This window comes from Falco naumanni, chromosome 2, assembly GCF_017639655.2.
Source record: "Falco naumanni isolate bFalNau1 chromosome 2, bFalNau1.pat, whole genome shotgun sequence".
In the NCBI taxonomy this organism is placed as follows: domain Eukaryota; kingdom Metazoa; phylum Chordata; class Aves; order Falconiformes; family Falconidae; genus Falco; species Falco naumanni.
Genome location: NC_054055.1, coordinates 29,289,493 through 29,316,342, shown reverse-complemented (window position 1 = coordinate 29,316,342; position 26,850 = coordinate 29,289,493). Strand labels below are relative to the sequence as shown.

General features: G+C 37.2%; 1 protein-coding gene across 1 annotated transcript in view; it reads right to left on the bottom strand.

Moving 5' to 3' along the window:
• The window catches only part of FREM2 (FRAS1 related extracellular matrix 2), a 140,087-nt gene that overhangs the window by 58,509 nt on the left and 54,728 nt on the right, over positions 1–26,850 (bottom strand). The window contains exons 3-4 of the mRNA XM_040584275.1: positions 3,170–3,316; positions 644–874 (exon numbers count right to left, since the gene is read on the bottom strand). Coding sequence (XP_040440209.1) covers positions 644–874; positions 3,170–3,316 — 378 coding nt within the window. The remainder of the gene's footprint in view (positions 1–643; positions 875–3,169; positions 3,317–26,850) is intronic.

Sequence of the window (26,850 nt, the reverse complement as noted above, 5' to 3'; positions counted from 1 at the left end):
ATGGCCCATGAGTTCAAGTGTCTGGATGCAGCTGAAAAGCAAAGCAACCAGAGCACATTCTAACGTTTTTAGTTTTTTTTTTCCTCAGCTTCTCTCTTCATTTACATTTAACCATAACCGTATCTGTTCTTGACACAGCTTGTGCTGTACTTGGTCTACTGAACCTTACCCTTACTGACCTCCCCAGCTTGACATTAAGGCCTAACTGATGCGACTAGTTTGCTTCAAGACCCAAACCAGCCTGGACTTTCCTGTACTGTCCTCTCTCACAGGAATTATCATGGCAGAGTAAATCCAGTCAGCCTCGAGCCGCACATGCAGATACACTCTGCTTGCAAACACATTGAACTGAAACCCTATTATACATAAAATGAAACCAAAACTAAACAAAACAAAAAACCTAGAAATAATATATCATAGGAAAAATGCAGGCATTTCATCAAAGCATGCTACCTTAGTCACATATTCATTAATTACTTAAAGTGATAGGGGACAAATGGCTACCCAACGCCCAGGCCTGCCTTCAGAAATATTCTGAGGGAAGGTAAGCTTTACTATCCACTATTACTAATAGCATTTGTCCTTCAGTCTATCTTCTGGTGTATGTACAATATTGGCAGTACAGTTCTGGAAAGGTTCTTACCATCTCCTGGGTCAATAATTTCCACCGTGGATACATATGGAAATTCCAGAACTGCCATGACAGGCTCAGAAAGAACAATTTGAAAGGACTCAGACTGTTCATGTTCACCGTCACTCAAAATCCGTACTCGCCACGTAGCTAAGGTTTGGCCAGGATTAAACTGCACTTGCTTCTGGGCTTTTCCTCTGAAATCCTTATCTTTCTTGGCAGTACCATCTTTGGTGCTAATACCTGCAAAAATCATAAATTTAGGTCATTATAAAAATTACTTACATTTTTTCTGTCATTTTTAAACAAAGAATTTTTAAAAACCATACTTCTCACAACCCGAGAGTATTCAAGCCAACTCCAATTACTCTTGATCAATTTTATGCTGGTGTCACACATAGCGGTGGAAGTGCATCAATTAACATTATGAAAGACAGTTTGGACAGAATTAGACAAAGCAAAGCTAAATACTAGAAAAACTCTACATTCTCCGAGGTTTCAGTCAAGTTTCTGTTTCTCTGTAATTCAACTATGGGTGCCCAAAAGGGCCAACAATATGTTTTCATGCCTTTACCTTTCTGGGTTCTCTTCTGTTCCAGAACTTCTAAATAACATGCTGCCTGAAACCCTCAAAAATATTTATTTCTCTTAGAAAAAATGAAAACACACCTGGAAAGGGGAAAGCTAAGGAAAACGCAAAGACACAAAAGGGTAAAACATAAAGAATAAGGATGAAAGATGTAAAATCTGAACCATTGTAGTCATTCCCACTACAATAAGTATTTTTTAAAAAATTATTATGCTCTTATTTCAGTGTTTGCATAATGACAATTATAAACTGTAGTTCAGTTGAAACTGCAAAGCCATAAGATAAAAATCAATACAGCTCATCCCACAGACACAACACAGACCTTACAGCCTCAAATCTAGGATGCTCTAAAATGGATTTCATTGGCACTTTCCTCACAGTTTAAGGCTGTTTGACAGGCCCACATGGAAATTAGACAGTCCTTCAGAACTATTTCTAACTCATGCATTTGGCCTTTGTTTGAACCCCACAGCACCACTCAAATCTTAAAGGTCTTTCTCAGGTTTTCAGAAAAAAATTCAAAACTTCTCCCTTCTCTGTTTGTTTCTTACAATGGTATTAATTTATTAAACCATATAATCTTTCCCTACACAGCTTGCCTTTCTTGCTTCCTGCTTGTGCCTCTTCCTAAGTTATAGCCAGTATAACTTAGCATAATATATAGCCAGTATTTTACATAACCTATAACCCTTCAGACCCTTTGGCACTACACATGGACCAGAAAGGCCAGCAAGCATCTTAACCAATATCTTTTAAGTTCTTTGCAACTCTGTAATTCCATTTTGCAGGTGGTCAGAGGCAAGTTATTCAAACTGGTTTTGCTGGATTTTGAGTCAGCTCAATTCAGAAGCTGAGCTTGAATCCGTAGGTAGATAATTTTGTAAACACTAGTTGTAGGATCAGAAGTCAAATCAGTATCTGTTAATCAGCACCAGTAACTAATTTAAACCACACACCTATAACTTTGCATTTTATTGACCTGTTTTATTCTTTTACTTTAAAAGAAATATATTATCAAAGTTAGTTGACTGTTCAAGATGGAGTCTTTTAAGTTAGATCCAGTTATTTTGTGCCTATACTCCTTATATCTCATGCCAAAATAGGTATCCTAACTACATCTCAATACCTAAACACAGATTCTTATTCAGAAAGAGACCTAAACAGAAACCTGATTTCTAAGCATGAACTTGTGCTCCATGCCAGGTAAATGCTTACATATCTCTGCAAAACCAGCTTTGAACTGAGTGCCTTTTCTCAGCAGTGTAAGCTCGTCATAGGTTTCAACATGAAACTGTATAAGAATAATGCTCCCTAGTCCAAACGCATCACCAGGAAAAGGATGGGAACAGATCCAGAAACTACAGACAGGTGTGAGGTTGCAGGATGTGATAACATAATCTTTTTTCACCTTTTCACTCCCCAGACACTGCAAACAGCTTTCAACACCTCCTGTATCAGCCTCAGTTGACTGCCAACATTGACAAAAGAAAACGAGCCTAATGGTCCTAGCTGCTAATCAGACCAGCTCACAATAGCCTTCCTGGGGAATGATCTCTGCTTATTGTTGTCTTTCCGATTGCTACAACTGTTTTTTCTCATTACAGGAAAAATAAAATTCGGACAGGAACTACATTCTGTGAAACAAATACAATTGATACCACTGTTGGTATCAATGAAATCAGAGAAAGGAGGACTGGGTCTTGGGTTGTTAAGTCAAAAATTAACTGCAGAAGACCAAAAAGAGAAAAGTGAAATTTTCATCATATAACTAAAGAAATAATATCTTAGCATAACAAAAGATACTTGCTTTAACAAATAAACATACTCCTTTGAATGTAGCTTGCTTAGTATGAAACACCAGTAAAAGAAAATAGTTGTATTGATGCATTTTATCATCTAGCTGGCCAGTGATTTATAGAAGCAACTGATAAGGTTAAAATTGAACTTACTTATAAAAGAGGTTTCTCCAAGATAACCTCTCCGTTTAAGAACAACATCAAGATATTTGGAGTCTTCATTTACTAAATAGTATTCCTTTTCTAAGGAGATCCACGCCCAGTTTAGGCGAAAATGTTGATTCTTCAGCTTATTGCCTCCTGCAAAACAAAATAAAAATTCATTTTTCTTCTTCATCAAATACTACTCTGTCTTTGGAGGTTAATGTAACCTGTACCCTGGGTAAAAAGTGTATCTTACCTAGACATCACAATCCAAAGATTTTGAAGATTTAAAACTAAGAAATAACAAGTAAAGAACTCAACCATTAAACGTTCAGTGCATATAGGAACAAATTTTATCTTAGATGCATACAGATTAATCACATTCCTTACAGAGTATGCTAATTTTCTTCTTTTTCAAGGGAAGAAGAACAAGGATTAATAAAAATATATTTAGGATGCCTTTTTAGAAATTACAAAAGGTGCGGATGATCCAAGTTTCTGCAGAACTGTATTGGTATTTCTAAATAACACACAGCGTAGGGCATTATGCAGAACTTCCTCAATATGATCAGGCTACCAGAAGCACTGGAAGACCCTTAGTATCCTGAGAGACTGGAGCTGACACCTACCATCTTTTAGACTTGCATCGACCCATGCAGCCTGCTTCTAAAACTTGTTATTTTGTTCACTAAATCCAACAATTTCTGCTCTTACTGGTTTAGAATTTATGCATTAGCACTGTATGATTTTAGGAACAGCTTTCATGTCTTCCTAGGAAATGGTTTCAATAGGATTAAGTATACCTGATACACACTGCAGTTTATAGTTATGCTGATGCCCTCCTAAGTTTACATGCGTGTAACCGTTGGGTTAGGTATGATTGCCTGTGCCACCTAAGAAGATTTAGAGAGATATAAATGCTTATTGGAATTCTCTTATACTATTTTGCAATGAGCTATCTTCATGATATGATGAATGCCCCCAGCTAAGTAAGCTGCTGAGATGTTTATTGAGAATCAGTTTTCAATAGACCAAAAGATATCTTCACAGTTCTTTTTACACAGGCACAACTGTAGCAACATGTTCCTGGTGAAGAAAGCAAACTCCAAGGATCCCTTCCAAGGTCTTGACTGTAGCAGCAGCACAGCAGCTTCCTTGTGGTCTCACTGTGCATTCAAACACTGGGAACTGAAAACACAGGACAGCAAGCAATGCACTAAGCTAGGGAAACTGAATAGTTAACATGGACCAAGTCAGCATCTCTGGCTGGCAGCTGTTGATGGCATTGTCCTTAAGTTGAACACTGTATTTCCTTATACAATAATTGGAAGAACCTTCACAGTCCTTCTGAAACAAAAATGACCATATAGTTGTCAACAGAAGTAGGCTCTGTTTTTGAAGCCAAAGCAATGCAGGAATACAGGAAGCATCCCTCAAAACTTTTGGAGGGGATGATATGGAAGTCATTTAACTCCAGCTGCAAAACACTGAGCACCAGCCTAAAATCTGAGCATGTCTCAGCCTAATCTCTTGCTCCCATCAGAAATGAAGCTGTTGTGTCTACAGTTAATGGGTTTTGTACAACTGTAAAAGAACAGGAAATACTGATTGAAATGGCTCTCTAAGGTCCAATTAAAAATGCTACTTTTTTCCAGTTGAAAGGTAATAGCTGGAAAGAGCTAGCATCCATTTCACTATGAACCAACTATTTGTACAACAGACTGAATATCTTAGATCAGATTATCCCATTTCTAATAAAACATAGCATAGCTTTAGTTTCTCAAGTACAGTTTACCTCCATCTGTTCACTGATTTTTCACAGTAAAAAGGCATTTCTTGTCAGTGTAGGGATTCTAGATGCCACACATAAAAGGGCATGACAAACTGAGTTCTGTGTATCCTATTGGATGTTTGTTACTACTCAGGAGAATCCTCTAACTTCCATAGCAAGAATAAAATAACCTGTTCAGCTCACTGAAGGCAGATGCTTACTCAGCAACTGTCTTCTGGGAATGCTGGCTTGTGTGGGAGGCTGTAGGCTGATCTCCTTCCCACAAGGTGCTGCTACAGAATAAGGTTTGCTCAGGTAATGACTGTCTGAAACGTGCCCTTTAGAATTAACACTTCTGTAAACAAGCCAGTGAATAGAGTTACTGGAGTACTACACTGCACTCCTTGCCCTGCTTTTTTCTGCTCTTTTGATCTCTATAGTTGCTGACAAAGGGGATGACTACAAACACACATACGAAAACTGTAAAGAGCACCACGAGAAAACCAGGAACTATAGTGTTAGCTACACCAGCACTTATATTAGGTTAGACATATGTTATGTCTTCCCATTAGTTTCTTGGGACAAATGCAATAGAGTATGTCTTGCTCTGTAATCTAGTAAGAAAAGCCATTTGTGTGCTGCCCTTGAACACACTGCCCAATTTAAACATAATTTGACACAGGGATAAAAGTTTCTAACGATATACAAGAAACAAAAATTTACTGCCAATTAGAGGAGAAAGAAGCTATTAGTATCACTACTGAGAAAAATACTGCTGCATAAGCTTACTAGAAATGAGACTGTCAGATACTGGAAAACCCTCAACTGAAGGAAAAGCGTAGCAGAGTTTCTATCTTTTTAGACAGAATAGATTCCAGCTAGGGAATGAAAAGCAATAGCAAATCCAGCACCAACTCTTCTAACATCCAAAGAAGTAATGGTTTAAACATGTTATGGACATAGGCACACAATCTACAACTTACATACACACAGGTCTTATGTTTCATTTCTAGACTCTTAAATCAACCTTAAATGTAATTGATATTTGCACATAATTACTGAACATACCAAAATTACTACACAAGTGACAAAAATCCCAGTTGTTAAAGAGGAAAAGTCATACAGAGAAATTCTCAGTAGCCAACTACCAAATCAGTTAATTCCTGTCATTGAAAATGTTGAAATATACTGAGTTAGAAATCTAATAGGAGGACGAAATTTAGGAAGTAAAATGTGCAAGAAAGAAAATATGATTTTATGTTGTATTAATTCCACCTATTTCTTGCTTTCAGCGGTTTCTTTCCATTTTTTCTTAAAGCAAAAAAAAAAAAACCCAAACCAAAAATGTATTATTTATAGCGGGCTTTCAGCAAGCCTGCATTTCTATCGGCCTGCTTCTGCCCCTAAAATATATATTGTTCACGTTTTAGAAGGTGCAGTACTAAAACCATCAGATTCATAATTTTAAGAAAACAATATAGATACTTTAGATCTTGATTTCTTAACTTTGTGCTTCAGAAGAAATGTTTTCTAAACTATACAAGCCATTTCACAGTTCAATGTCCCCAAAAAATAAAAACAGTGTTGCGGTTGTTGTTGTTATTATTACAGAACTCTGACACAACAGTGCAGGAAGTATATGATACAATTTATCTAATTTCAGGTATTTATTTTCGAGCTAGAAATTCTAAACTGTCTTTATAGCCAAAATTGGGAAAGAGGCATTTTGTGAGGCTATGACGTATTTTAGGTATCTATTTTTGAATGAGATTAGCTGTGCCTCAAAATATGCAGAAATACATGCATTTTTCCTCAGTAGCTGTTAAGAAGGCCTGTCATGATGAGTTACATTGTAGGCACTTTTATTATGCTATATATATACACTAATGCTAGGTAAGATGAATTCCACCACACCTGAACTGGATGAAACCGGGCTGTTCTAGAAGATGGTAGAGCCAAGCACCACACAAATATAAGGTCTGTTAAAGAATAATAAAAGTATAGCTTTCAGAAATTATAAAATATCAGAAATAAAATTTCACATGCCATCTTAATTTTGTTCCTTGTTAAATTAATTATCTGCCTTACAATAGTATTTCTATAGGCAAATGAATTTTGCATGGCTCACTAGCACTTTCTTCGGACATAGTCAAAAATTTAGCTGCTAGGCAAATAATTAAGGTAATTAAGGTACCTCAATGACAGTTTTGCTTTTGTTCCTTTCCTAGACAAGTGCTTGTAATACAAATACATCAGAAGTTGACAGAGAGAGAAGCCATTGCTAGAGTGCTTTTAAAACAAAAGGAAGGAGGGCCATGTTATGACAAGGTAAATCCAAAGTAACTTTGGTTATACATCTGTGAGATACGGTTGGCAAGATGTTGCTATAGTGATGCATGAAAACCCATTTCTTGAATTTTGCTAAAGACCACAGTGCAGCAGTGCTAAATCAGAAGATGCTAGACAGGACCTGGTATAGTGAGACATTGATGAGAAATGAGATGGCAAGGGTTGTGAGACACAGTCAAAAACTTTGGACACAGCTTAAGCTAAGGATCTAGAGTAAGGTGGGTCACAAAGTGACTTAATGACTGTGACTTCACTGACTGAGGCTGCTGAGGACAATACTGTCTGAAAAGGTTTGCCTGAATATGACAAATCAAAGATGGATGTCATCTAGAATTGGTCTTTACAGGAGTCCTGTCAGAAAACAGTGTCACCTGTCAGAAAACAGCGATATATTATTTTTGCATAGGTCATCAAACCAGAAATTCCCAGAAAGATCAAGTCATACAGAAATTCCAATTTCAGCTACATGAATAAAAGAAGAGGACTTGATCAGTAAACTGTTTAAAGGGAAAAATATTAAAATGAATTTTCCCATTTAAGCATTTATCCTTCGAAACTGCTGTTCAGGTATCTTTAAAAATACATAAAAACTCCATGAGAAACACTGACTAGATTGTCAGAACTTTCTATCATGATGTAAAGAGCTCAGAGAAGGAAAGAATCAGTTCCAGTTCTCTCCACAGATTTCTGGGCTATGTGAAGACATTATAAAATATATTTCCATCATTAATTCGTGTCTCTTGAGCACTGGCAAGCTGAAGGGCATTCCATAGAGAACGTCTGATTGTAGCTTTGCTGTCCCTAGGAGCTACCCCAGAATCCCAATTCATAACAAAAGCATACAGCTACACCACAGTGTTCACTTATTGATACAATGGAAATTGATGTATCTTGATAGATACTGGCTTCCCTACATGGTATCCATGGCATAATCAGTCAGAGATGAATCAGCTAAAGAGTGCCCAACCTGTACAACCATAGCCACCCAGATTCATTGTGTCCACAAAGTATGTCTTGCATTGCCATAAAGCTCTACAAATACCAGACAGCTGTGGTTTAGACATCTGTTTCATTTTTTCACCCTCTGATTAGCTTCTTTCTGTGCCAAACCAACTTAAGTTACATACCAGGATAAAGTTATCTCAACAGTTTCATTAGAAGTAAAATCTGATGTGGAATGCAGAAATCTTAGTTCCCAAGATCATGATTCTCCATCTAGCTATGAAGATCCCTGTCAACCTTAGCACTTCCCAAGTTTTTTGATCCCCACACTACTTGCTAGTTGTTATTTGTGGTTTATATAAACATGCTTTTTAGCAGACTAGAGAAGTGACATACAATCTTAGATGATTCTGCTAGTTAGAATAAATGTAGAGAAGATACTATATGTTCAGCTGAAGACACACAGTTTCAACAACTCTGATTTGCCATACTGTGTCATAGTCCCAGTACATTCTACCTACAGGTTAAAAAGGCAAAGATCTCAAGTAAATCTATCAGAAAGACCTCACCTATAAGATAGATAATAAAAGTACTTTATTCAATGTTTTGGGGCAGTACATCATTGGACTAGATGACCTTCAAAGGTCCATTCCAACCCAAACTACTCTGATTCTATGATCATATGCTGTTCCCTCTGCTATGATCACCAGAAAAGGCATATCAGGTGAAATTGCTTTAATTTCATATAGAAAAGCTATTTGCAGAAGTGAAACACATAAGTAAACCCAGCACATAAAATACGCCATTAAAATGTTTTAAATAGGCTTCAACAATGCATAAGCTAACCTAATAATTTTATCCAATTAGAAACCCTTAAAATGTGTCTCCTTTATACGTCTTTTTCAAATGTACTATAATGGACTCCAATCACTAAAGCAACTTGCTGAACTCTGCACCCTTCTGCAATCTCTCTGCCACTGTAACTCAATATATTTGCAGAACAACCAAAACCAACCCCCTGAACTAGCCCCTAATGATTAGGGACTAAAACAATGCTTCCTCTGACTTGTCATGAGAAAACACACACTTCCCAACATTATGGACTTGGCTTGCCTAGAGTGTAATTGCTGATATCCAATGGACTGCAGACAGTTTCTGTCTTTCAGTAGTTTCTGTAACTCTTTTGCTTTTGTTTTATGTCTGCCCCCAAGAAACAAGTTGGAATGGCCACATTTGCCAGGGCTCAGACTAAGCAAATGCTTGAAGTCACATAGCAGAAAAAATATCTTAAGTATACTGTACAGTTGCTTTGTTACAAAAAGAGAAGGGGAAGTGAGAGAATGTAAAGGCTGGCTAGTGCATATTAAATGTTGATCCTAGTAAATTCAACTAAGCGTAACTAAGGATGTCTCCAAGCACAGTCTGGAGATTCACACTGGGTTAATTTAAGGAATTTCCAATACAAGTCTATGCCCAGTTCTTCTGCAGGAGATTAGCCAGATTCTGATTAAGAGATTATCCAGATTTTCATTGACAGAAACTGTGGAAGAAAACATGCTCTTTTAGACACTGCGTTTCATAGTTTTAAATTAATTTCAGTTTAAATCAGCTCAGTACAAATTAGTTCACCAAGAGCCAGGAAACCTTCATTCTGTTGGCCGCACCAAGAAGCTGTGAGCTTTCAAAGGAAAGAGCAAAGCAGATAAAGAGAAACCCAGTCTGAATCATAAAAAAGGATGCTGGACCACTGTGTGGGTTTCAAAGCATTTATAGACATAAAGTGGTTAGCTTTGTAACTGATTTCAAGGGAACCCAAAAGGATCCACTTGCTGGTTTGGGATTCTGTGCTGTAAGCAAGGAACTAGCTCTGCAGGAGTTGAATGCTTCCCACTTCTACAGTTCCAATGGTGAAAATACAAATAATTTAATGAATTCAGGGTACTACTGAAGTGCTACTAATTGAAATGCTTAAGCACATACCCATATATGCTGCTGAAACATTGTAACAGAAGAGAAAGTCATTGAGCTACCCAAAAAGTTCTTAGCAAGACTGAACAAAGCAAAATTGGGCAAAAAAATATTCATATTATTCCTCCTCTCCCTCAAAATATCAACCCATCAAATTAAATTTGTTCACAAAAAGACTGGCTTTGATTAATCTCTTTACTGAAAATACTGGTGGAGAATAAATGATGAATTATCATCTTTTTCCACAGTCTGACTTAAGTATTTCAGGTATATATAGCTTCACATATTATTACTGTAACAAATTTGTCTACATATACATATGCATGTACATGTATATATACATATACATATATAAATTTGTTACATCTGATGTAACAAACTAATTTTTAATGTAAAAACTACAAATACTACACCATACATTTTATTTTTTTTTTTTTTCAAATGGAAAACCCTATGCTCAATTATTCCACAAAACTTTATTAGAATTTTGACTTTTTGACCTGTTTCAAAATAAAATATCTCAAAACATTTTCATAGGATAAGACAATATCTTGTTGCTCTGCTCAAAGACTCAGGAACCATTCAGCATTTATTGGTGGAGAACATACACAGAATAGGATTCACAGAATCACTTTAAATAATGCTTTCTCTGGACAATCACATTCTAGAATTTGATCAATCTTATTTTAAAGTAGATACTTTAAATATGTCAGATGCAGCCTAAATTTTCCTCTAAGGGAGCAAAGAGTTTAAATGAAATAAAGGGTAGATGAAAAGTAAAATAATGACAGTTCATTAGACACAAAAAAAATATGTTATTTATATTAATCACATATATTTCTATATTAATATATTCACAAAAGAATGGTTATACAATACTTGTACTATGTACATACCAACAATAACATATTACAGCATTTTAAAATCTTGCAACATTCACAGTGCAGCCAGACAGGTTACTGTGATGACAATGACCATGCGATCTGATCTAAATCACTTTGATACATTGGATGATTATACAGTTTATATGGAAAGATTTCTTTGGAAGTTGAAGTGCCACAAGTCTCAGTTCCATAGAAAGTATATTTTCAAATTAATACAGGCCTGTTCTCATTACAAATCAGAACTGACAATGTTATCTTTCCAGAAATACTTTGCCTTACTGAATGTCAGCGGGAGCGAGGCATTCATCACAGAATCTGCTCAAAACAATTCATAATCAGACTCTACCCTCTCAGCCTGCATGCACTATTGATAGGGAAAAAAAGAAGACATCTAAAAATTATGAAAGTGAGCATTTTAAAGGATCAGAATACATTACAAATAATAATGTGAAGGTATGCTGAATGCACCTGATTTTGGCCAGTATTTGAGGTCAAGCAATCACCAACAGGCTGGCGTTTGGAAGGCAGACCTCTAAGAAACTCCTGTGCATCAGGCACATGAAAAGGTTGGTGTTATACTGAATTTACAAGATGACAGATAATGAAGTAGAAAGACTTTATTTTGCCCTGTCACTGTTTCTGAGATGATGAACAAGGAAAAACAAAATTTTTTTAAAAATTGTGCCACCTGACTCTTGGTTGGTATTGCTAGGCACTTAGCAGGGATTATTTTAAACTAATCAGCAGGTAGCAACCACTGCTGAGAGCTTTTATTTGAAGGTAGTAAAGGACAAGGAAGAGAGTAAAATGTTTGGGAACTTACCCTTCATTCTGGAAAAGTCACTCATATAAACAGATTCAGGAGAAGCAGGACAAAACCAAAACCAAGGGAAATGGACAGGAGGGGAAGCATTTGAAAGGGGACAGTTGATGGCTACTGAACATAACGGCCCACTAGTCCCAGAAAAGGGAAGGTACCAGGAGGCAGGGTTGTCTGTAGACGGCTCTATTAGCAGCACTTTGTTCTCAGAAGTCTTTGTTCTTACTGTAGAGATCAGTCCTTGTTTTGAAATGATGCTTTATGTTATTGTATAATGGATAAATCATGACCACTGCTTCCTAGCAGAAAAAAATCCAGAGCAGCCAAATTAATTCCAGTGAATAACCACTATTGGCAACAGGTCCCAGTGCACAGGAACATAACCAACTGGGTCCTGTTCCACAAAATTTAAAGACATAAGACCTGCCACTTATGCGTAGGATTCATACAGTCTAATTTTACCATGTAAAAGAAGTATGTTTAACTTAGGCTAGCTGTCCAGGCACAATGAAAGCAAAGAGCTGCATCTTCAGAAACTGCAGGTAGATCTGATATGAACAGCTGGATTACCCTCTGGAAAGGTTTGGCCCACTCCATTGAATATAACTGGAGAATGTTCAACCCGCCAGTCTAGATGGCTAATTAAGTCCAAAGACATGATTTTCATGCACGCACAAAGGAGAGTCCCGAAAAACGCAAAAATATGACTACTCCTGAATTGTAATACAGTAAACTTGTAAATTCAAACACTTTAAAAGTAATCTTTGGAATATTTAAAAATAACAACAAAAAAATCTATTTGGTTAGAAGAATTACTCTAATTCTAAAAGTTATTTCCATGTTGTCATTAAACTAATTTGCACTTAGTGTAGCCACAAACTACCTTTGCACCAGAAACATCAGAAAAATAATTTAAACTTCCTTTCTGAGTAGTAACAGAGAAAACCCAAACATACCACTGAAGCTGTCATGTCTATCATTAAACAATGGTCATATTACCTAAAGCAGAATACCTTTTTTCCTCAGGATCCACACCCTGCACCTCCCTCTGAAGGAAAAAAAACACCACCTGGATTAGTAAGGTTTTGTGCATGCATGGCCTGCAGCAGTAGGTAAATTTATTAGATCTCTGGCAACACATTCTTAAAATAAACTTAATAGTCTTCAGGTCTCTGCTTACTAATTTGTTTTGTGGCGCCAGACAACTTCTGCCAAAAAACAGGCTCCAGCTGAATTGAAGCAATGGTCATTTCCTTGTCTCCCAGAATAACGGGTTTAGCTCCACCAGCTTAGTTACTGTCCTATATGGGACTGTCTTCTGGTTTACACATTTAAAGCAGCACTATATCCATATTAGCCTGTAGTAAAACTACATTTTAAAGCTTAATCAGACCTAGTGTTATATGTGAAGGTCATGGGGTATCCTCAGCCTCAGTCTTGAAACTAAAGAGTAATAACAGAAAAGTGTACTGTGACTTTACAAATGAAAGACACTCCAACAGAACATGACCCGGGAGAAATATATTTACAATGAAAATATTGTCTCACTTAATATAGAACTATTTTAAGATACTCCTTTACTCTGGGAAAAGAATATATCAATTTCCCTTTCTTTAAATAGCATTTTAATTTAAAACTTGCTAACACAAACTCCTTCATATGTGCCTAATTTTCCAATGCTTGCAATATCCTCATGCTTAAAATTGGGGAGCATGAGTGGGTGCCATCTGAAACTGAGGCCTCTAATTTTTCATAATGAATCTGAAATTGGTATTTGTGTCAAACTGGCAAATTTCCCTTGAAGAAGTAGTTGAACTTTTAAACTAACTGTTGAACGCTGTCTTTGCGGAGAATTCCCCTCTATTTCAGGTGACAATCCAGGCTCATAAATCTCAAATTTTATAGCCTTAAGAGGAAAATGTGTGCAAGAGGGATTAAAGAGGTTGTTGTTATTTGCAAAGCCTACCCTAAACAAAATGGAACAGTTTCCATTTGATCAGCTGGACTTGCTGTAACTCACTGAGCACCAATAGGAAAACTATTATTTCGAGTCCATGTCAAAGTGATTGAACTGTTTCTCTTTATTAAGAATTAACTTCCACAGACTTGAATTTTGGTTCCTTTTCTATTCTGGCAATGCAACAAATAAAATGCCCAACTGACTGGAGGAGAACAAACGTCAGGCAGGCTCATTTAACATTTACTCTTAATTCATTTCAGAGTAATTGTACCAGGTAATCTGAAATACTTAACTTTTAATATTTGACCAAAGAAACTCCTTTGTGGTGCCTTTGATCCTTTTTAAGCTATGCCAAACCCATAACCTTTTGCAGATGATTTAGTCCTGCTCAGGAAGAGCAGAGTAAAAAAACTAAAAACATACAAAATCATTGATAGAGACAAGGACAAAAAAGGGTTCCTTTTCAGATCACTGTAATTTTGCCTTAAGACAAGCCTTGTAAAGAGGTATTCAAAGATATTAGTTCTGCTGAAGAAACACTTTTGCATGAATGCATTATTTTTTAATATCATGACAAGTTCTTCAATGTTACTTGAGGCGTATCCTATGGAACAGAACTGTATATTCCTAAGGCAGCTATTATACTATATTCCTGTATCTTTTTCATGTCAAATTCCAATGCTGAAGTCACAATGTATACTGCAAGATGAAAAAAATAAATAAATTGGGAGAACCTCAAAATTCCTTCAGAAAAGTCAAGACATGAGAAATCTGTTTAAATATCAAAACTAATTACAGAAAGGTACTTCTGAACTTAATTTTGAAACTCCTGAATAATATGACCACTGTGAGTTTCCCAAGACAGAAGTTCAACAGACATAAAGCAGAGGGACAGGGGACAGAAGTGACTGTGAAATTATGACAACTAATCTTGATAGTAAGTTGCTTCCAACACATTATTTCTCTCTCCCTCCTCTCTGCATATGCATGCAATCTTCATTTATACTTTAAGACAAGTAGTTAAATTAAATGAAAATCATCAGTAGAAAAAGTGTATCTTTATTTTTAGCACAGAGCTAATTATAACAACTCATTTATTTATGTACGGTTCACATTTGACTCAGCTTGAAAAGAGATCATTGGTTTAGATAGTATCCCCTGTCTTAATGTACTAGTAGAAAACTGCAACATCTTGATAAGTGAAGAGGTACATTTACAAAAAAATCCCTTTATTTGTAATAGGTCTGGCAAGATTCTTTTCAAAAATTACATATTGACCTTCAAATACCAAGGTGTGTTTTCTGACATGCCAAGTTGAAGTTCATTTGGCATCACTCAGGCTTTTGAAAACTCCTTGATCAAGACTTCCATGACTGTTCTCCCACATGTTTTCAGAAATTAAAATCCTCAGCTTTTTCCCAAGGGCCAGGGAGGCAATGTTTTTGTCAAATCAAGTCCAGCTCCCACTGAACCTGCTGGCTATCACATACAGGCAGGTGAAGGCCTGTGTATCTGTGGTCTGAAGTTTACATTTTTTGCCTTAGAGTTCATACAGAAATGTGTGGAGGTGCGACCACAGCAGTTTTAACAAGCCAGCTAGCAGAAATGTTTCTGTTTCAAAGGAAGGTTTTTCCCACCCTTTCTTGAAAGGGAGCTGCATAGCCCTCACCTGTCAGGACACGACCTCAGCCTCCTGCGTGTCGCCCACTGCAGCAGATAACATCGCTGACAGAAACCGCAGCAGTTCCCCGGGCTGCAGCACAACTTGGGGTGCTTGAGAAGCTGCTGGGAAAACTTCTCTCACCTCAGCCTGCAGCAATCCAAACAACGCTGATGACACAGTGCTGAGCTGTCATCGTCTACCTCCTCCTTTCGGCTGCGGGTGTTAAACTTGGGTTTTTTAACTGATTTAATGGCTGTTCAAAACATTTATTTTTTTTCCCCCACTACATCTGACAGTTCTCTTGCTACCTGTTAGGATGCCTACTCCTTGTATGATGCAGCAACATGCTGGAGACCAAGGCCCCTGCGTTCAGGAGGCCCATTCCAGGAATGCTAGAGAAGCCCTGGGGTCCATAAGGCCATGAAGAACAGTGGATACAGTAGAGGTGGGAGCACAGGGAGGAGGTGACAAGATGACAAAGATCACCAGTTGCTCAGTGAGATTACTAGGACATCCCAGATCAAATCAGCCTGGGCAGCCCTCCTGCCAGGTAAGTATAGATGGCTACTGAAATCCTTCCAGCTAATGACTGCCATCGAGCTACCTGTGAAAGCCTTTTTGTTTAGGAAGGTAAATTCTCCCCTGTATGCCTTTCAAGGATATTTCTTTCCATTCTTACCTTAATTATATAAGAAAATTAAGGACTTGGCAGGATTGATTAATGAGCGCTGCATATATATTAGATGCATAAATAACAGTGGATTTTTTTCTCTGTTCTGTAGGACTGAACAGGTGCAGGTGTCAATTGATTTAACATCAGAAGATGGGATGGCATAAGTATTAATCTTCACATGGATAACTATGCAAAATATGAAATGTCACTGATTGCTGGGTCACTGTTTGTCATCTGTGGAAAGGTACATTTGAGTTCATCTATGAAAGCTGAGTGACCAGTTGGTCAGGCTGAAAGTAATCCACTGCTGATATTCCTGTGCAAAACAACATACGCCACGTAAATCGACACATACATAAAGAAAAATATAGCAGTGATTCCTTCCATGTTTAGAGATGGATCTGAAAAGTTATGTGATACATAATAAAGTTTCAATCATTCTAACATCACTAAATCTGATCCTCAGCTTCCTACCTGCTATAGGCTTCTCTGTACTTGGTCTACTGGTCAGTTCCATCCAGCCACTCAGAAGGGTGGACTCTAGCCTTAAGCTTTCCAAAGAACTTCCTACTATGTTACCTATTTAAGAAAATAATTGGTCTACCCAGATCTCCATCTCCTGCCTTTTCAAAGAGGGAAAATATTCTTGAAGTTGTTTGTAAAGTCCAATGAACTATAATGGTATTAAATCTCAAAACATAAACCCTGGCTTTTATGTTTACACTGCAATTCTGTCCCTCTCTCTGCCCCAAGCTAGGAAGTGCAGTTATATCAGCTAAAAGTGCATATGGGTTGAGGTTTCTGACAGGAGTAGTTCCACCAATTCTTGCGTAACCATTTATCTTTTAATTATTCCAGCTATTCTTTAGGTGTCTTTCATATCGGAAGAGAGGGGAACACAGCAGTTGAGTAACCTCACTGCCTCTTAGCTTGCTTTTAAGGTTCTCTAGTCCAAACTCACCCAGTCTTCTCCAGCAAGTTCACACTGGGAGTGATCTGGCATCTCTCTTCCACTGTTTAACTCTGTAGGTAATCTAACTGAAAGGGATCTTCCTGATTGCTGCATCTGGTCTCCTGTTGCAACAGAAAGCCTTATTGCTATTCTATGTCCAAAACTCATTAATCTCCACCTGCAAAGCAGAGGCTTCTTGCCCTTCTCTTCACCTCCTACAGTGGAGCCCTTCAAAAATTGTTGACTAAAATGGGGCACTGCAGTCCAGAGGTCTCACAATAACTCTATTTTAAGCACTTGGACTTAAAACATTTCAAGAAAGCATATTCTGACCTTGGAAAGTCTTTGTCCAAACATATTTCTAATCCTTTGGACATGATTCCAATCTCATGTTGTTAAATTCATATCATTATAGATTCCTTAGCTGCTGAAACATGAGCAATAACTCTATTCAATTCTTCACATACTCACTGAGTAGCTTCTTGGATGGATAGTGAGCCAAATAGAGTCTAAGATAGCCATGGGAATGCACTTTCTAACATAGCCATGGGAATGCACTTTCTTTTTGCTTTCTAGTTAATGAGCAACTTTCAGGATGAGTTTGATAAAAATCCTTATGTTAAAGAACACAGGAGGGAACAGTGAAATGAAACTCGAGAGTGTACTATCTCAAAAATTACTTGTTCAATGCAGACACATTTGCTCTGTTCTGTGAAATACATTAGAGGCCTGTATTTTAATATTCTTGTTCTTTTATTGACAGATATTTCAATCTACAATCACCAGGATACCTTAATGTGCCTTGGCACATGAACACAGGGGCAAGACATAGACATGCATCCTCTTCGCATCATGCAAACAAGCTCCGGTTGCGCTGGTACATGCCCGTGGCACAAAGGGCAACGCCACAAGACTCAGCCCTGCCAGAACCAAAACTTTACTGGTTTGATGCTCTGCTTAGCCTGCTCAGCCCTGCCCTGCTGATTGCTGATTCCTGAGCTAGTTCATTAAGCTCTATCTTGAGTGGCTCAGTAAGGGACTGTGTTGCTGTGTAGATGGAAAATGGTTGGGGTTTTTTATTATTATTTGGCTAGTGGGAAATAAATGAAGAGGATAGATTTTATCTTGGGTTCTCTCAGTGTTTTCCCACAGTGCACTCTACAGGTTATTGGATACACTTGTCTCTCTCTTTCCTACCTATGTGTGGTCACAGAAACCATTTTCTTTCTGGTCTGTCATCACGTGCCCTTCTTGTGGTAAATACTGTAACTGCTTACACAGGGATATAATACAGGACAAGTCTTCCAACCTTTAATTTGAAGGTTTCCTTTAACATTATTCAACAACTAAATACAAAAAGGGCTGCCAGCAATATGTCAGACAAATCTGACAGCCAGTTTTCACACCAGTGTCCTCATAGGGCACCATTTTCTCTGAGTCACATTTCAATAAGCAGAAGAACAGCAATTATTTAAATGTATTGGAGAACAGGGTGGCAAACCTCATGGCATGAAAGTGGGCCTGGAGTTCCATTCAGACTATGGTTTAACTTTTTCTTCCTAAGAGATCTTGGAGCAGAGACACTCAAAAATTGCTGGAGAATGAGATTTGGACAGTATACTGTATGGGAAAGTTTCTACTTTTTAGGTCAATTCTTTGCACCCTTACTAATTATGCAGAAAGGTCTAAATAAAATAAATGTTATACAGAAGTGCATGGAAGTTCTGCATAACAACATATGGATTTGCACTACACAGAAGAATTATTCACAGATATATATAGATAAAAAACTAGGAATACTTCAGAATAACATTTAAAGTGTGAGCATATCCATTTATGGCTATACTATATTTCAACTTTAAAGCAAACGTGGTCTTTTCTTAAATCCTATGCTGCTGAGCAAGGCTGGCTTTAAGACATCAGCTTTCCATTATCTGAGTACTAATAGGTTGACTGTAAAAGCCTTCTTTGAGGAAAAGCCTAGAATATCTAGAGAAAAGTATTGTGCTGACATACATACGAAGCCAGACTTGGCTTGGGTAAGTCCCTGAGCAGGCAGACTGGAATATTATCAGCAGGGAAATCCTTACATCTTGGATAATTCTGCCATCTATGCAGTTGTTTATGCTAAAAGAGATGGTGAAAAGAAGCTACGGTGAAATCAGGGATCAGTGATAAAGTAATTAAGGAATTCCATTAATAATATTGATTTGGTATATCAAACACTTTTAATGAGTTCTGAAATAGTTTTTTTTTGTTTGTTTGCTCTAACTAGGTATCTTTTTAATATTAATCATCTGGCAAGCAGGAATGTTGACTTCATTTTAGCAAAAGAAAATCACTGTACATTTCAGATCTAACCAAATCCTCAAATATATATTTCCTCTGCTCTGTGTTTCACAAAGATGGCATAGATTGATGTTACACTAAAAATGATTTCACCTTACTGATGGTCCTACTTGTCACTTTTCAAAAGAAAACTACTCTGCAAGGAACTATTAAGACAATTCACCTCTTTTGTGCATATACTGTATCATACTTAACAGCTTTAATACTCACTTTCTTTAGAGCTTTTTTATATCTCACATATTTGTCTGTCTTTCAGACTGACTCTAAATTTTGCTTTCCTCCATAATTCTGTCTTAGTGGTGATCTGACAGAATTGATTTGGACTTGATTTAAAATGCAGCTCCCTCAGTAGCTTTCAACAGTCTGCCAGAAGATCATTTTTTCAGAGCAGTAAATCACAATAAAATAAGACACAAGAAAGGAATGTTAGGGGTGAAAAGAAATCAATTTGATAAAACAGAATAAGTTTGAACAGGAATTGAAATAGTGGTTTCCTATTATCACTTTTGGTATCAAAAGAGAAGAAGAGGGAGTAACTAATACACTTTTGCCAAACCTAAATTTCTGCTTACACCAAATAAAATGTGATGACAAAATATGTCCCTTCACTTAGTGTTCTAGCAAACCCATTGTTCACAAATTTAAAAAAAACACCACCAACTCATATTAATACAAATAATGCAAAACTTACTGTGAATTATTCCTGTGAATTCCAGAATGCTCTCTGCAATCTGGTATTTAGTATTTTGGATAAGATTTTTTGTCTGCAGTTGGCACACAAGTGAACCCTATAATCACCTAGAAAGTCAGCAGTAACCAAGTATCCTGTAGAAATTTTGTTAAAAGTTTTAATCATAATGTATCATGATGGAAAGAGAACTAAGTCTGATATGATGGTCAGATAAAAGGAAATACACTTTAACAATGTTTTGAATGCTATGTCATTAACATTATCTGAAGATATTTTTATAAGATATATGCACAAACCTGAAGTATTTCTGAATAAAAATGAATATAAATTATAAAAATAGTTATAATTTTTTCCAAAAAATGGCATAAGAATTCTGAAAAAAAAAATCCTAAGTAACAGTGTCTATTCTAGTAAGCACCATGTATCAATGAAAACACATGATCAATGAGCATCAGGTTTAGAAGATGCTATTACTCACTTTTAAAGTTTCAAGTACTCATAAGTTTTTTAAACATCTCCTCCCATAAAATGAGAAACTTTCATGTGAAATTTGAAGTCTAGATAGCAGGTTTTATATGTTAAATATATATAATTCAGCATGGCAAAATGATCAGCTTCTCATAATGTGAAAAATATTTTGCATCCTTTTATATCTTTTAGGAGCTGTGCCCAAACATTCAATCCCTCTCTCCACCATAAAGACACAACATGAGTGATGGGCAGTGAGAGGCAATCTTTCAGGGGATTTCCTTGAGTATTCTTCCCCTTGCTGCAGAATTTGATCTCAGAAATGTTTAGGAAAGTTATATTTGAGTCAATACAGAAAAAGTTTTGACACTTAACAGTCAAGAAATATAGAGTATTCAGGTCAGTAAGAGAACAGTATGTGAGAACTTTCATTATCTCCCTACGAAATCTAAATGGTCTGTCAAGCAAACAGCTTACAGTACTTAAAGCTCTTTCAACGACATACTCAAAATGGTATAAATATGTAGACTGTAGTAGGTACAATATTTATATGCTTTAACCTTTGCCAGAATATTAATATTAAGAGGAGATGAAAAATTATAAACATTTATGTTTTGGAGAATATAATTTCTGCAATTCCCTCCATTCCTAGCACTACAGCACAATATTTCAGACACCAACAGCGAACTGAAGTTCAGCATTCATTTCTATGGCTTGAATCTGCTCAATAGGCAGTGTGAAGTGCAATTATCAGCAAACAATGCAGCATGACTACTAAAATTAACACTGACATATTAAGGATGATTTGTGCGGAACACAGAGAATATTATTAATGCTAAAGAATTTTACATCTGATACGTAGAAAAGATTGACACACAATTTTCTGACCATGCAGATTTACATTTTTCATATAAGTTTTGGGAATAACCTGGATTTCTTCCCAACAGCTACTTATACTATATTTTTAAGAAGCCACATGTATTTCACCTGACAAACTTAAGCCAGCTCTCTTTATATATTGTTAGATTTATAAAGAAAATTGAGTTGCATTACTTTCATGGAATACTCTTTGATATGAGATCTGACAGATGTGGGACGTAAATATGTCTCTACACTACAAGTCTCCTTCTTTCTCTGTATATATCTTAAACAAGAGAACTACATAGGTAAGCCCCTGTAGATAAGACACATGCACATATATACACAAAGACGTATGTAGGGAACGCACAAGTCTTGAACGTTCAGTTAAACAGTTCATTGAGTACATTGCACTCACTCCAGATTCAAAACAAGTTTCATTCTGCAGCTCAGCTGAAGCAAATGGACGAATCAATGACTGTTCATTAAGATGAAGACCTTGTCCATATTTTTTTGTGCTGCTCTGGTATCTATACCAGATGCTCACCAGTGAGATGCACATCATATCAGCAACATAAATGCGAATAAATACACTGAAGGTACCACACCCACATAAATTTATGATTTTTTTAGTGTTCACATTATGCATTGGGATTTATTTTTCATCTTACAGAAAATTCAAGTCTTTATTCAGATCTGGAAAAACCTATGTAACAGGCTGGGGAATAATTCTCTTTGGCTGTCTGAAATAAACCAGTAACATGGATAATAATAATAATATTATTATAGATAATAAGAATATGGATAATAATATTTCACTGTATGAAGCAAAGTGAAATATACTGCAGATCTCCAGAGTCCTGTTTTATGTATTAACAGTTCCATTCTACCTGCCTCCCACTACAATCCCTATAGGGAGTGACTCCAAGAGCAATTCCCCACAAACCTTATCCAGGACTGCAGCAGACTCCAACAACACACACAACAACACAGTTCATACAGTTTCCGAGGACACACAATTAAAACTTTGCATTCTGCCAGTAAATCAAGACTGAGCACCCTGTTCTTGAGTGAAAAATGTACACTGTTCCCTTCCGACAGTAATGTCAGGCAATCTCTCCTACCTTCAGTAATGCAGTTTAAGTTGGTATAATGCACTCAGCTGTAATCTCCCATTACTCAAACTTTCACCTGGAGAATGTCAAGCCTTTGGGCTGGACACTATTAAGCCCCCACAGGATGACAGAGCTTGACTCACTAGCAACACCCCAGTAAGTAAAGCGATTGTGGAGAGCAACATTCTGGCAAAAAAATTGATGGTTATCCCAAGCAGAAAACTCTGTTTGGTGCCGATGGCATTCCATTATCTATTCTCTCTGCTGAATTTACATACTCATACAACCCTTTGCTAGTATGACAACACTTAATGCCTTACCACAGGGGGCTTTGCTGGGTGAGTATACATAGCTTGTAGTTTTAACCACAGCCCAAATCCTTGCCCTTTTAACAAATTATCTAGGTCATAGACCTGCTGGTTCTTGTAACTGTGGTTCCTTTACTGTTCTTGCCAGGAGAAGCTGGAAGCTTGCTTCCACCTTCTCTCCAGGACTCTCTATACAGGGAGACACTACTGCATTGAATTACACTCATGCTATGCTAGATAGGTTTTTTTTGAAAAGAACTTATTGGTATTAGTTTCACCTAACTTTGGACACTGTAGATATCTGTATCCTAAGATAGTTATACTAAGCATCCATTATAGCCAGTGAAAGTCTAGTCAGTGGATTAGGATCCTGTTGCCTAAAGATAGGTATTCAGGACCATTTGAGATCCTTTAAAGTATCTGGGACATCTGCAGAGGCTTCACAAATATAACACAGGATTGACAGGGAATCCATGTCCTTCTGCAGGGTTGCACAGAGGTCAGGCAGGTTGGCTGGACCTCTTACACTGCACTCAGTCCTATGCTGAGGGAACTAAATCCTGCACAATGGTGTCTTGAGAGCTATTCAGCTCATCATAAAGAAGACACTTGCCTCAGATGAATAGTTTTGTAATTCCTGACTGTACAAAGTAAATCTTCATGGGCCACTGTGGGACCTTAGACAACTAGACACATTCAGAAACCTGCATTCAGATATCTAAATTTGTGTGTCTTCAGTCTAGCACAAACTTCCACACATAACATTTAAACCTTGTTTTCTTCAGGGAGGGGAGCATGCAGATTGAAAAACAAATCTCATGTTACATGGCAGCTGACTCTACTACTAAGAGAGATTCTCAAGCCCTACCTCTTGGCACTTTGAGATGAATGTGTGGATGTCTGCCTGCATCAAACAGGCAGCCTGAAGCAATATGCAGACAGGGTAGGAGAGGAACATGTCACAGAGCAGGGAAGTGAAGGAGGTAGTATCTCTTTCAGTGTTGGCCTCAGATTGGTTTAAACTGATTGAAAATGCATCCCTGAGTCATGACTTCATGTATGCATTCAGCACGTATAGACGAAGCACTGCCTAAGAAATCAAGAACTCCCTGTTCCCCCATGGACTCTCAGTCCCAGCTTTTGCTCCATCCCCTCCCTGGAGCTGGCACAAGTGGCTGTGGCCATTTAAGGAACTACTCTAGGGAACTGATCCATAGTAGAACTAAATGTGGAAAGAAACAGTTTAATTTTAATTTGTGTGATTTCCCTGACCCAGAGTTCATGGCACAGTGGTAAGAATGCTTGTGCCATTGTAAGGGAGGCAGCAGCACAGTGGCAAGTACCAGGGCTGGAGAGAGAGCGCAGGACTGCTGCACTTGGCAGCAATGCTGCCTCTTGACGCTGAAAGTAATCTCTTATGCTGTCCATTCCTTGCTGGTATAAATCAGTGTGTTGGAGTGTAAATCTGGCCATTATTCTGAAAAGCAACTTTTCCATGTTATTTCCACTAAGAAACAACTTAATCCCTGAGTCTTATACCTATTGTAGAGTGTAACCAAGGAACACACACTTTGATGCTGACACAAATCACATCACTTTTAACAACATGAAAATGATTCCTGATAGAAGCCGGGAGTTGTTGTGGCAACGATTTAAAGAGGTCATAAAGGTTCCAGCCTTACAATGCTTCCCAATAAAAACAAAAGCCTACGGATACCCAAGCTTTCTGTTAAAGCTCCTTTCCATCAGACCCATTGGCCAGGACACTAATGTGACTGAAGGACAGAGCTTTCTGAAATGTTACAACTTGCTCCTTTTGACCATTTGTGAGGCACTACTTTGCATCTAATTGCCCACCAGCCACCCACTTAAAAGGTAAGAAGTCACTCCACAAAACAGAGATTTGATGTCCTAAGAGGTAAAGCACACACAAAAAATCTGACCCTCTGAAAACTGATTCTCTTAAACTCATGCTTTACATACACACACAGAGATACCTACCTACAACACACAAATGTAGCACTTCAAGCACCCACAAGAATGAATTCTAAAGTGAATGCATGCTTTAAAAAAAACCCTAAAAGGACAGCAGTCTGGTTGGGTTGCTTTGCAGATGACAAAATAATAAAAAAAAAATTTCTCTGTTTAATAGTGTTATCACTTGTAACCATGTGCCAAATATGAAAATCTAGACAGGTATTAGGAAATAACAAATATACTTTGTTTTTGCAGACCTCGTTAGCTTGAGAAATGTCTTTAGGGAGTCACTTCTGAATGTATCCATAAAGTGTATTCTCTTTACCAAACCATTCAACATCTTGACCTCACAAAAAAATAAAAGATGAGGAATATGGGTCTCATCTGAAAATCAAGATCTGTTAGCTGCTCCCTCCTGCAATGCTTTGAGTGCCCCTTCCATACATACTAGCCCTGCAAACACACGAGTGGCTTTTTTGTCTAGTACTCTTACAGATATTAAAGCCACTCGTATAGGTAAGTATGTAAAGGATTGAGCCAGTAACAGGTATTTGCTGGAAAATCCTTTTTTCATTGTTTACTTACATAACAAAGAATAAACAGATCTGCCTGACTGTGACAGACACCAGGACAAAAGCAGCAAAGAAAATGCACTCTGAGTAAGATGAATCTGAACAATGCGTTCTTTAGTTTTCTTTGTTCCTTTTGGTTGTGTTACAGTAAATGTAACTAAGACACACACACACACAGAGAAAATAAACTTCACATTAACCTCTGGCACCAATTAAACTATCTCAGCATTGCATGTTTGTTCAAGTACATTTTAAATGCGATGATGTTTTAATAGTACATGACAGTGCATGCAAAAGAATCACCATATTCTCTTGCATGAGGGCCATGGGGGGTATAGAAAGAACCTCAGATCTGACTCAATTTCACTGTATTTTTAGATTGATCTGAGCCTACAATAAAGCAAGGCTTGCTTCCTGCTTACACAGTAACAGTAGGAGCACATAAAAATCCATCTTTAAAACATGTACAATCTGCACACAAAAGGTGATGGTAATCACTCCAGACACGTAGAAAAATAGGTCCATGAATGATAAAAAAAGCAATGAAACCTGATGGAGATTTATTCATGCACTACATAAGAGGTCTCAGCATGGCATTTCAGGGCCTCACTATAAGAAACATAATAATCAACAAGTAGACCAACAGACTTTATTATCTTATCATCTCACTGGCTGTTAAAGTTGCAAGAACTTTATCAGGTATTTATCACTTTCTTTATTCACTAATTACAGATAAATGTAACAAAACCTGCATGGTAGCTTCCAGTACCATTTTTTTGCTTTTAGTTTCTTTCATATATACTAAAATTAAGTACTTTATATTTTTTAAATACAAAACCCCCTGTGAAATGTTTTCTGTTTTATATTAAAAAATACAAATATTAAACACAAAATACAATTATCTAACAAGGTCAACCACTCTAAAAGAGCCTTTTTGGGTTTTTTTCCCTTTTCTACTTTAAATAGGGAATTTTCTATTTAGTTTTGGAAAACGTCAGACCACACAAACTGGCCTTGTTTTACAAAACGGCCTTGTGATAGGAATACAACTGCAAGAATCTCAGATGTCCCCCAAACAAGGATGAAGAAAGAATGAAAAAACCTTTCTTCCAACAGCCCAAGTGCTGTAGTCTCGTGTAATTAATATCATATCCGTCAAGTGAGTAGGATCTCAATACAAAACTGCATGCAAAGTGCGGCTTTCAAAATTAGCATCAATAACATGAGTGCTAACCTAAAAGTACAAAGTTGTGAGAGGTTTTTTGCCGTAGTGATATTACGTGTTTTCAGGGATTAGCGGTATTAAGTAACATGGCTTCAGTTTGCTTTCTCATCAGCATTTTCTGATTAGTATAATGTATTTTCAAACA